At 40.3% G+C, this 12,803-nt stretch overlaps 1 protein-coding gene across 1 annotated transcript in view; it reads right to left on the bottom strand.

Annotated features, from left to right (window-relative positions):
- LOC127570961 (collagen alpha-1(XXVIII) chain-like) overlaps positions 1–12,803 on the bottom strand; it is a 123,566-nt gene that overhangs the window by 32,512 nt on the left and 78,251 nt on the right. The window contains exons 16-17 of the mRNA XM_052016929.1: positions 9,444–9,512; positions 3,896–3,967 (exon numbers count right to left, since the gene is read on the bottom strand). Coding sequence (XP_051872889.1) covers positions 3,896–3,967; positions 9,444–9,512 — 141 coding nt within the window. The remainder of the gene's footprint in view (positions 1–3,895; positions 3,968–9,443; positions 9,513–12,803) is intronic.

Below are 12,803 nucleotides of genomic sequence, written 5' to 3' on the forward strand. Positions count from 1 at the left end.
GTGTCATTGAATATTGTGGGTAGATGGTTAGACTCTCCCTAGTTGGAGATGGTCACTAAATGACAATTTTGTGGCATAAATTTTGTTTGCCATTTATCAGTCCATGCTGAAATGGTGTCCAGGTCTTCCTGCATGCAGACATGAACCACGTCATTCTTTGACGCGTTTAACAATGCGTAACAATCAGCAAACACAGCCACTTCTGACTTTATGATACAAGGAAGGCTGCTTATGAAGCAGAGTACTATGGTTGAGCCTAGGACACTAGCCAATGAAATGCTAAGCAAGGTGATGTCCTGAGTCTGAAATGATTGGCCTCCAAAGTCCTCCAAAATCTTTTTATGTTGAGTATAATTCCAGGCAGTGAAGTGCTTTCTTATGATTCAAGTTGATTCAATTTTATTATTACTTCTCAATGCTACAATAGGTCACACATTACCTTAATATTAGTAGAATAATATCTACCTCATTTCTGGATTTCAGCTCTTTTGGATCAAGGCTAAAGTGATGTGTGAGGAACTACTTGTTCCTCTGGAACCCAATCTGAGCATCAGTGAGGAGATTACTGATGATATTTGTACAATGTTGCCTTCTTGAATTTTTGGCCATTTCTCAAGCACTTAGCATACCTTTTCACTGAACTCCAATTGTCAATTGTCTCCCCAGTGTAGATTCAGCTTTTGTGTAGCCTACCCTTTCCTGCTTTGTTAACATCACCATTAGCTGTGTATCAGCTGCGGGTTTAGCTCTGAAGCCACAGCAATGTCTACATTCTCTGAAGCTGAGCAATCCTCTTCCATTTGTATCTATCATCCATTAAAAATGCTACCACTGATTATGGATTTCTTCATTTGCAGTTCTAACTTCCCTAAGTTATCAGAAAGCTCCCTTGTTGCACCATCAAAGAATGTCAACAAGGAAGACCCTTTCAATAATTGACAATATATTGGTTTTCTTTCATTTTATCTCTGTACAGATGTTCCAGGATATTATCATTTCTTTAGAATTCTATAATTTTATTCACAATGGATGGTCTCATTTTTTGCTACCATAGAAGAAAATGACTAACAGCTGCCTTTCTGCAACTCCTGGCATCATTCCAGTATTCTCTGACTTCTGTAACATTTTAGCCAGAGTTCCTGTAATTTCCTGTCTCATTCCCTAAAGAATCCTTTAATGCATTTTGTCAAGTCCCTCAAATTTATTTACCCTAGATCTACAAAACTCTTCCCCAATCATGCTGACACTAAAATGAGATCAGTGTTGCACCTTTCACCTGCAACATGCTCTAGTTTCCTTTCCAGAACAAATAGATTAGGTGTTTTCTTCTTGGTAAAAACTGAGGCAAAAAAACATAGTTGTTGCTTCAGCAGCATGTGCACCATCTGCTGACATGTCCTCACCCAATTGCATCTTCGGTGGCTCCACTCTTTCCCTTGTTTGTTTAGGACTAATATAACAGAAAACCTTTTCACTGACTTTCACTGGGGAACTGCAGACAGAATAACTGCTTCCATCAGTCTCATTCTTAAGCTATCCACAAGCAGGTGGATCAAATCCTCTGATTCCATCTCACTGCACCATCTCCCTGACTGATCTCCAATAGGAACTGATCAGCTCTGTAATGAATGTTGTAAGGAAAGTATTAATAAACCATGGGAACTGCAAGTAAAATAAAGGAACACTATACAGGTAGAGGACCTTTTTTTTTTGCTTTTCCACATGTCACAACACTGTCGGGCCAGAATGCAATCCAAACTCTTTGCACATCTGAATTCAACATTAGAACATAAAACATAGAACATTTTAGCACAGTACAGGCCCTTCGGCCCACAATATTGTGCCGACATTTTATCCTACCCTAAGATCTATCTAACCCTTCTCTCCCACATAGCCCTCCCCCCCCCCATTTCTCTATCATTCATGTGTCTATCTAAGAGTCCCTTAAATGTCGCTAATGTATCTGCCCCCACGACCTCTGCTGGCATTGCGTTCCATGCACCCACCACCCTCTGTGTAAAAAACTTACCCCTGACATCCCCCTTGTATCTTCCTCCAATCACCTTAAACTTATGTCCCCTCGTGTTAGCCATTGTCACCCTGGGAAAAAGTCTCTGAACTGTCCACTCAATCTATATCTCTTATCATCTTGTACACCTCTATCAAGTCACCTCTCATCCTCCTTCTCTCCAAAGAGAAAAACCCTAATATTAGGTCAGCTCAAATCCTTTACAGCCAATGTACTGATAAATGTTCCTATTGTTGTGCACTGGGTGAAGAAAATTATCTGTATTTTCTATGCCTATTCTGGGAGATGATGTGTAATTTGTGCTTCAAGTCAACTTCTTATAAGGTACATCTATTAACATATATGAAAATTTATTTTACGTGAACTTCTTTAAATTGGGCATGATTCAGTAACCTTGCAAACAGGTTATTATCCAACTTTGTTCCATCAGGAAGAGGCTAGCCAACAGAGTTAAACTTTAAAAGCTCAGTTAAATAGTGGGGATAGTGCCACAGTGCTGTCTCACAGCTCCAGAGACCCATGTACAGTTTTGACCTTGGGTGCTGTCGGTGTGGAGCAGGTACTTTCTCCCTGTGACTTTTCTCCCAAACGCAGAAGACGAGCTGGGCTGGGTGATAGGCTAATTGGCTACTGTAAACTTCTCCCAGAGTTGGGGGGAAAGGGAGTGGAAAGGTTGATAGGGGTGTGAGAGGAAAAATGAGATTAGTGCAGGACTGGTGCTCGATAGTTGGTGTGATCACGGTGGGCCAAAGGGCTGTGCTGTATGACTTTACTACAAATGGTTTTCCAGTAACATAAATTAATGATTTTAATATCAATTAGAAAGGGATTATTTTATTGGAAAATTAAAATACTATTTATAAGTAAAATTTAGTAAAGACAAGACTTTCCGTTTGGTTCTCAAGGATTAGCCAATATGAGGATGTGCAAGGGTGGGTTAGTAAGTTTGCAGACGACATGAAGGTTGGTGGTGTTGTGGATAGTGTAAAAGGTTGTCGTAGCTTACAACAGGACATTGATAGGATGCAGAGCTGGGTTGAAAAATAGCAGATGGAGTTCAACCTGGAAAAGTGTGAAATCATACACTTTGGAAGATTGAACTTGAAGGTGGAATACAAGGTTAATGGCAGGACTCAGCAGTGTGGAGGAACTGAGGGATCTTGGGGTCCACATCCATAGTCTCTCAAGGTTGCCATGCAAGTTGATAGGGTTGTTAAGAAGGCATATGGTGTGTTGGCCTTCATTAGTTGGGGTACTGAGTTCAAGAGCCGCAAGGTAATGTTGCAGCTCTATCAAATTCTGTTTAGACCACACTTGGAGTATTGTATTCAGTTCTGGTCACCTCATTATAGGAAGCTTTAGAGAGGTTGCAGAGGAGATTTACCAGGATGCTGCCTGGATTGGAGAGCATGTCTTATGAGGATAGGTTGAGCAAGCTAGGGCTTTTCTCCTTGGAGCAGTGGAGGATGAGAGGTGACTTGATAGAGTGGTACCAGGTGATAAAAGGCATAGATCGAGTGGATAGTCAAAGACTTTTCCCGGGGAAAAATGGTGAATACAAGGCGCCATAATTTTAAGGTGATTGGAGGAAGGTATGGGGGGGGGGGGGGGGGGGGAAATGTCAGAGATAAGTTTTTTTTTTACACAGAGAGTGGTGGGTGCGTGGAATATACTGCCGGCAGAGGTGGTGGAGGCAGATACATTAGTGACATTTAAGAGACTCTTAGATAGGGACATGAATGATAGAGAAATGGAGAGCTATGTGGGAGGGAAGGGTTAGATAGATCTTAGAGCAGGATAAAATGTTGGCACAACCGAGGGTCAAAGGGCCTGTACTGTGCTGTAATGTTCTATGGAGGAATTTACCTTGGGTCCAGCAGGTCCAGCTGGTCCAGGATGTCCAAGAAAACCAGGAGGTCCCCTTTTACCAGGTTCACCCTGGAAAACGGTAAGGAAATTCCAGATTAATAAACATTCAGTTTCAAACCAACATATTTTTCACCTGAAAACAGCAGAAGCATTGTACTACACTTTATTGCTGCATGTGGAACTCTCCCTTGTAGAAAGCTCTCAGATCACATCCCTCAAATGCTGCTTGGTGGTCTGTGCAGACAAACTTGCTCATACTGTGTCTCCCTGATGCAGCTGGTTGAACTTGTCAGATTCACTAGAAACCATTAGTAAGAAAGTCCTTTCGTTTTTACAGCAACATTTTCTTAGTAACAATCTCTATCAAATTTGAGAAATTTATTTTTAGGGATTTCATTGACTGCACAAGACTCACGTGCAGGAACTGATGGCCAAACACCTCTCTAAACCAAAAATAAAATCAATCTCTCATGCCTCACTGTCTGTACACAAGTCTTCAAGTGTTCCTGAAAAATAGTGAAGTTCCAAGTATTTGAAAATAAATCATTTCATCTTGATCTTGCAGTAATGAGCCTGGTCCTGATATTTCTGAGGGTGGGTAAAGGCCTTCAGCTGGGAATTCTACTTTTCTCCATGTGGGGTTTTAACCCAGCAGTGTTCTTTTGTTTTTAAAGCAGTATGTTCGCCCAGACTGGTTGCCAGGATTGGCTCCCAGTCAGGTGGGGGGGGGGGGGGTGGTGTTGGGGGGCAGTACAGCAAAGGCAGCAACCACAGGTAAGAATCGTACTGCTATATTAGTGGAAATGAAGAAATCAAGATTATAACCCCAACCCAGTGGATACTTGATCCTGTGGCAGTCCAATCCCTGACCCTGACCCAACAGAGGGAGGTGACAGCAGGACAGCAGGTAAGTTTTGGAGGCCCAGGAGGAAGGACTTGTGGTCCTTTTGGCTTAGAAGATGCGCTGGTACTGTCCTCAGCTTTATATAATATAAGGAAACAGAAGGAGGAGTAGGTTATTTGAGCCATCTTACCTGCTCCACCAATCAAAAGATCACGGTTGATCTTTCACCTCTGTGGCACTTTCTTGCACTAACACCATATCCCTTGAATCCCCTAATGTTTAAGAATTTATCATACTCTGTCTTGAATATACTCAGTGACTGAGCCTTTCCACCTCTCTTAGGTAGAGGGTTCCCAAGATTCATTACTTCTTGCCCCAATCCTGAATGACCGACCCCTTACTTTGAGACTGTGTCAATTAGTTCCAGATACCCCAGCCAGGAGAATCATCAATTCCACATCTATCCCAATCAACCCATAAGAACTTCGTACATTTCAATGAAATCACTTCTCATTCTTCTAAATTCAAGGCCTAGTCTGCTTAATGTCTCCTAGTTTGACAAATCTGCCATTGCAGGAATCAATCTGGTGAATCTTCACTAAACTCAATCTATGGCAGGTACATCCTTTCCTTGGTAGGGAGGCCAGAGCTGTACACAATATTCCAGATGTCTCACCAGATCTTGGTAATTCTACTCTTCAACTCAAATCCTCCTGCAACAAAGGCCAGCATACTGTTTATCTTCCTAACTGCTTGCTGAATCTGTGATTTGTGTACAAGTACACCCAGTCTCTTTGAACATCAATATCTTTTAATCTCTCACCTTTCTGTTTCTGGTTTTTAAGCAGATGATCTTACATTTTTTCATTCTTCTCTTGTGGCCTTTCAGCCAGTGTTAAATATGTAAAACGGGTTAAATGTGTAAAACAGGTTAAACGCAAGGGTCTTAGCCTCGTTACATATGCAGGTCAGATACCTGAAAAATTAACTCTGCTTCTCTTTCCACAGATGCTGCCTGACCTCCTGAATGTATTCATCATTTTCTGTTTTATTTCAGATTTTCAGCACCTGCAGTTTTACTTGATTTTCATTTCTTAGCTTCATTATAACGTCAGCCACTGTTACAGGAGTTAGTTGGCTGCACTCACACTGACCCTTCTCCGTTAAACCCAAATGTGGGCAGGTTAGAGTTGGGACTGAGTTTTGTTTGAGACTTCAATCATTTTACCTTTTGCAACTCACCCATTTTTGGGGGTTAATGCTATTCCCATATTTTAATCTTGATCAATATTCTTGATCATTGATTACAAGTCTCACTCCCAATGTGCCCTGATACTGAAAACATAGTGGAAATTAGATGCAATCAGCAGGTGTTTATTTTGTGTCATATACACAAGAAGCACATTTTGCCGGTTTGGAATGATGAGGCGAAAATGAGAATGAATAAAGAAAACTTATTCCAAAGGGTAAAGCAATAGAATTTTATAAATGTATATCTGATTATGTTGGCTCCAGTTCTCACATGCTCAAACCAACAGCTATCAAGCTATTCACTGAGACTATTCCAAACTGAAGCATAAATTCCATTACTGAAAAGATGTCAAAGTAGAGGACAGAATCTTTTCTTCAGTCGGGCTTAGCCAACCTACAGCGTATTTCTGCTGTAGACCTCCATCGACACAGTTTCTTCCTTTTGATCAGCTTGTTGCTTTTCTCTTTGGATGGCCTTTTTATATTAGCAACTTGCACTTATGTCCTTTAAACATCTTTCATTGCTTCACTGAGATGATCTTTTGTATGATTTGACAATGCACTCCTTGTTTATTTTGTAGTTTGAATTGCCTCTCTGTGGCTAAACTGGTCTGCTCATTATGCTCCTTTTTTTCTCCACTGGTTCTATTAATTTGTTTTCAATTCTGAGAAAAGTTATGCTCAAAATATTAACCCATCCTTTCTCTTCACTGACACCACTGAATTCTTATACTTATTTCTGATTTCCAAGATCTGCTGTTACTTTTCTTTTGGTGAGGTGGTGCTTTCCCTGGGGAGGTTTCATCATCAATCATGGTGTTCAACAGGAAGAATTAGTTCAACTTGGCATCATATTTTGCAGCAAGTTACTTCAATGTACATTTATATTATTAATGTTTATCATGTGAATATAAACATTTTTTCTCAACTTCAGATCTATGTAACATTTATCAGGGCAACACAGAGTTAAATGGTGCAAAGGCCATTTCTGTTGGTCACTGTACATTGGCATTAGCATTGTATATGTGGATTTCCCAGTCTGAGAAGTTGGATAAATACTTATGAGTGCTTCAAATGTATGCATTATTTATTATGACACAGATGGAGGCCATTAGGCCTATTGGATCCATGCTTGCTCCCAGCAGAGCAATCCCATCAACCTCAATCCCCTTCCTTTTAAATCCCTGTACCCCTGCAATCCATGACCTCTCACCCATGCCCATCAGCTCCTCTTTGATTCATTTTGCCACTCATTTGCATTAAAAGCTAATTTACAGTAGCCAATTAACCTACAAGCACATCTTTGGCTGCCTGAGTTGTACGTGATGCCTAAATTATAGTCAAGTGGAGATTAAAGAGGAAAGCAAACAGATCCTCCAAATCTAAATGTTACTGATTAAACCATTATCCATTTTCACTGTGGCTACTTCCCCATTCCAAAGATAGGACTTGAAAAAACCTGGTAAACAGTTTATTTAGCCATACACAACTGGATCTGGCTGGATCACATGAAGTTCCATTAAAATCTGCCTAATTGATTGGTTCCTGGGATGGCAAGTTTCTTGTACGAATAGAAATTAAGTAAAGTAGTCCCACTTGCCAGGACCACCCAAGACAGCAGAGGTAACCCTAGGCATCTTTTCTATGTTGTAAGCCATCTTCTTCAGCCTTTGTCCATGAGGAGCTCACAAAAAACTGAGACCATACAGTGTGTTACCTCTGCTGTTTATCTCCTTTTCTCTGCAGCATCAGGTCTGACATCTAAGGTATCCACCAGTCCTGAAAACTTCCCTCCATCGTCCCCACTTACTGCCTGTGAAACCTATTATCTGCTCTCTTAATCCAGTCTTGTATACAATGCATTTCAAGAGAGAGGGAATTTGATTGAAGCATATATGAGACACAGGGGTCTTGTCAGGGTAGATGTGGAGAGGATGTTTCCTCTTGTGGGAGAGTCTAAAGTTAGGGTTCACCATTTCAAAATAAAGGGTCACCCATTTAAAACAGAGAGGAGGTAAACATTTTTTTTCTCTGAAGGTCATTTCTCTTGGAACTCTCCTCCACAAAGGGCAGTGGAAACAGAGTCTTCAAATTTTATTTTTAAGGCCGAGGTGGATAGATACTTGGTAACCAAGGGTGTGTAAGGTAATTGGTCATTGGTAATTGGTTTATTATTGTCACATGTACCAAGATACAGTGAAAAACTTTGTTTTGCATACCATCCAGGCAGATCATTCCATACACAATTACATAGAGGTAGTACAAAAGGGAAAACAATAACAGGATGCAGAATAGAGTGTTACAGTTATAGAGAAAGTGCAGTGCATGTATACAAATAAAGTGCAAGGGCCATGATTGAGAGATCAAGAGATTAAGAGTTCATCTCTATCATCCAAGAGGTCTGTTCAAGAGTCTTGTAACAGCAGGATAGAAGCTGTCCTCGAGTCTTGTGGTACATGTTCTCAAGCTTTTAGACAGGTTACAGTGGGTAGATGGGGATGCAGAGTCGAACTTCAAATCAGATCAGCCATGATCTTATTAAATGGCAGAGCAGATCTGAGGGACCAGGTGGCCTACTCCTGTTCCTAATTCATACATACTTTTTGCTAGGGGACAGGTGATACAAAACCAACTGCCCCCATCCTCAAGCTCACAACATCAGCATCATCACCTGGACTTTGGGAATCTATACATCTGATCAGAAATTGCATTGTTTTGTTTTTCATTTTGCTTTTATTATGGAAACTGTAATACAAATATTTGCCTGGGGACCAGAGCTCATTTCTTGCCTTATTCGTCAGTGTGGCGTAGACACTGATATGGCTGTAGCAGTCCTCAATGGCAGAGACATGGACAAGGTTAGATTTTTTCATTTGTTATATTGAGCACTACGTGGAAATTATCTGCAAATCAGTTTGCAGTAGAAGCCACGTTCCATCACTGCCCTTGAGAAGGCAGCTACCTTCTGTTCGTCCCATGGAGGAGACTAAGTTCAAACAGAATACTGCAGCTACTAGGTAAGATGTGTTAACACTTTTATCAGTTCTTTCCACAAACAATCAATAGAAGATGCCTAAATGCTGTAATCATTTTAACAATTTTGATTTCATCAATCTAAACTTCAATGCTCAAATTATGAAATTGCTTTATCCAAGATTGGCTTCCAATATCCATTTTAAACCACCAAACAAGCACACTTACAATGTCTGGGTAAAACCAGCTCATTATTGACTGTGGAAATGAAATTCATGGCGGGTTAAAAGCAAGCTGGAAATGAGCATGCCGCACTCATTTAAGGGCAAGCTGGCAAAATTGGAATTCACAGTGATTCCTTGGACAAATACTTTGGAAATCAACAAGTCAATCAGTGGCACAGCCTCAGTATGTTCAATATTTAAAATGTCATAAATGAAAACAGAACCTTTGGTGCCAAACAAATAAGAACTTTACCTGTTTGCCTGGAGCTCCTTTAATACCAAATCCCAGTTGGCCAGGTGGTCCTGGATTTCCCTGCTCACCCTAGCAAAATAAAATGAACATTTACCATTTAGTAATCATGAAGGATCAATTAATAAAACAAAATAAATTGAAGAAAAACTGCTGACCTTTAACAGCAGCAGTGACAACAACATTTTGCAATGCATGGTCCAAGCTCTGCATTAGTGCAGCGGCAAAAGTCAATGCAATTTTATAGAATACAAATTATTATACAATGATCTGCTATCATTGAACATTTTATCTTTTAAGTGATAATTTAAATTTTCAATCATATGAGGTTTGTGTGAAATCATTACAAGTATTACATGTAAAAGCATCATAAACAAAATTACCAAACTATCATACTTTCTGGAACATGGCATTACAATTGAATTAATCTACTCAGCAGCAATTAATTCATTAATATTATTGCAATAGTTGGTCAACATTTAACATTTTCTGCTTTCTGTTTTGTTTATTTTATTATTAATTAACAAACAACAAAAATATAACTTCAAACTCAGGTATTTTTACAATCGAACATGTATATTAAATCTTATAGAAATAAAAAGAAATATTTAATAAGGAAACATTCAGGTAAATTCAAATAGTAGCCATCATCTACAAATAATACTTATGACCCATATGCTACATTACTTCAATAAACTCTCAAAGCATTTCCACTTGCTGCACATCAAATAAGCCCAAAAATTGTTTTACTTGAATAAAATCTATGAATTATTTTGAAATAAATTACTGCATCTGGAGATCTATCTAGAAAATGTAATTAAATCACAATAAAAATGAAGAATATATTCCCTGCCAAACAAAACGAGGACCACCACACTAGATTCTGATTGTCAGTGCAACAATGAATATTCCCAAATTACATAAGACAAAGACTGGATGCAGTTAAAAGCTCTCTCTGTGATGTGATACTCTTATATACCCTCAAAGGAGCCTTCCTTAATACAAGGAAATAGCATGCGTGTTTCCAATTTCCACACAACAGCCTAAAGATTAGAGTTCACAAGAGACTGCAGATGCTGGAATCTGGAGCAAAAACAAACAAACTGTGGAGGAACTTAGTGGGTCAAGCAGCACCTGTGGAGGCAAAGGAATGGTGTATGTTTGAGGTTGAGTCCCGACACCAGGACTTGGAGTTCACCCTTCTTAGTGCACTAAACAGGTAATGCAGACAGGTAACACATGTAGTACCAGCTCCCAATCAGGAGACCCTCCAAAAATGAGGAAACTGGGAAAAATGTGCAAAAAATATTAGGGTTGTTTTCACCCATATTCATGTGGGTGAATGCTGTATGCGGAGCCTGCAACTCCCACATCATCACCGCACTGAGCTCACCACATGGGAAGCAGGGACTGACTAGCTGCAGAACAAGCTGCAATGGAGGCAAGGGGAAATGTGGACAAGAGGGTTTCCAGTGATTTCCTGTGTGTGCGCGCATCGCCCACATGATCCCATTAACTTACTGCAAAGGTGTTATCTGATCAGTCTGGCAGACAATACACCAATTTGCATCAAAGTGCATAACACAGAAATGGTGGGATCATTGAGTTAACACAAAGTGAGGCTTCTGCATTCACAATAAGCAATGTAAAATAAGTCAGCAGCTACTGTGAGTTAAACATCAATCGGGGACTCTTTAATTCATGCCTCTTTGCCAATCAGCTGCTTGTTGTTGCTTGTTTTTGTGACTGCTGAACTAAATTTGTAGATTGTATCCACTTATGCTTGCAATTGCAGAAATGACCGCTGCACCTGTGATGACACCTTCAGGTGCATGACTGACACCAGGCAAACAATAGTCTCAGTTAAATCATGCCTGGAATTGCCCAGGCAAGTTTCCCAACTTGGACCTGAAAAAATGTGCACTAATTCCAAATCAGAGGGCAGTTTAATGAAATAAATCCTACCTGCTAGGATGAATGCTGAAACTCACTATTTTCAGAAATCTTGATAGCTGGGAAAACTCTCTCTATTCTCTCTGGGTTCAAATCAAGCTTAAATATCAAAGGTGAATTGGCAGTGGACGTTTGGTGTATATCAGTTCATTTCAGAGACAGAGGAAAGGGCGATTGACCAACAAGACTGCAGCAAGTAAGCTGGTTATTTGTTTATTATTCTGGGGCTCCTCTGGGGTTCCCTGTCTTAAATTTTTAACTGCATGTGGCTAGATTTCCCAGGCCTTGGGAAACCCTATAGCTGAGAGGTGGTGGGAGGACTGAATCCATAAGCTGAGTATCATCACACCATTGTTTGCGAGTCAAGAAGAGGAAGAGGAAGATTCTTCCAGGATCAACATGCCACCAATAAACCACCAGCCAACCTCCACTAAAGGCTCTCCGATCACTGTCAGATCCCTCAAATACTTTCAAACCACCATCATCGCCACCATTTGTCCAACCATCAGTGTCAATCCACCACCATCACCGCAATACTCACACTGCTTCCTCAGGTCAGCACCGGGACCTCTGCAATCGGGACACCCAACCGCTATCAGACCCCCTCTCACCCCACAATCTGAATCTCCTTGCTCTAAGCTTTCACTTTTACCTACCTGCTCTTGCACATTTCAACCTTATAACAAAGGCTTACTGCCCAAGAGAGCTCCGTCCTGTCACTCAGACAGCATGTGTGCAGGGACATCACTTAAAGGTTCCCTTCAGCAGTACTATGGGATATCTATTCTTTTGGGTTTCCCACCAAGCTAAAATCCAGGCATTAATAAAATGAAAACTTCACATTGATTATTATTTCAAATTATAATTTAAGAATTCCATTTTGAATTAGAGTGAAGGGCAATGAATCAGATAAAACACCCCATATAAAAATTTGTTTCCACTGGCACATTGTGGCACAACTCCAGGCTGAGTGAGCATTCTATTGCTAAATCAACAGCTGTTGGTGTGGGAAAACAGGCGTGGAAGATGAAGGAGAGCACTTGAAGTTGTGCCAATAAAGGTACGTTTTAAAACACACCTCTTTACATGTGTGATCTTAAAGGCTTATCTGCTGCATCTTGCATGCAGTTTTAGTTCATATTGCTTAGGAATTTGGTCTAAGCCACACGTTCATAAACCTTATGATAATTCAGAATGAAAGCCTTGTCCCAAATCCAAGCTAACAATAACAGCGGAAAAATTTAATGGGCCATTGATAGCTGGAGAAAAGCCAGGTCTACTCTCTAGTCTGGAGCTAGATATGGAGGTTTAGAGTTATACATACCATTAACGTTTAGGTAAAGGGCTGCCGGCTGTGTACAGAACATTATAATAGCATGAATTACTGCTGCCAGGAAAATGAGGGAGAAC

Source organism: Pristis pectinata, chromosome 5, assembly GCF_009764475.1.
Source record: "Pristis pectinata isolate sPriPec2 chromosome 5, sPriPec2.1.pri, whole genome shotgun sequence".
Taxonomy (NCBI): Eukaryota; Metazoa; Chordata; class Chondrichthyes; order Rhinopristiformes; family Pristidae; genus Pristis; species Pristis pectinata.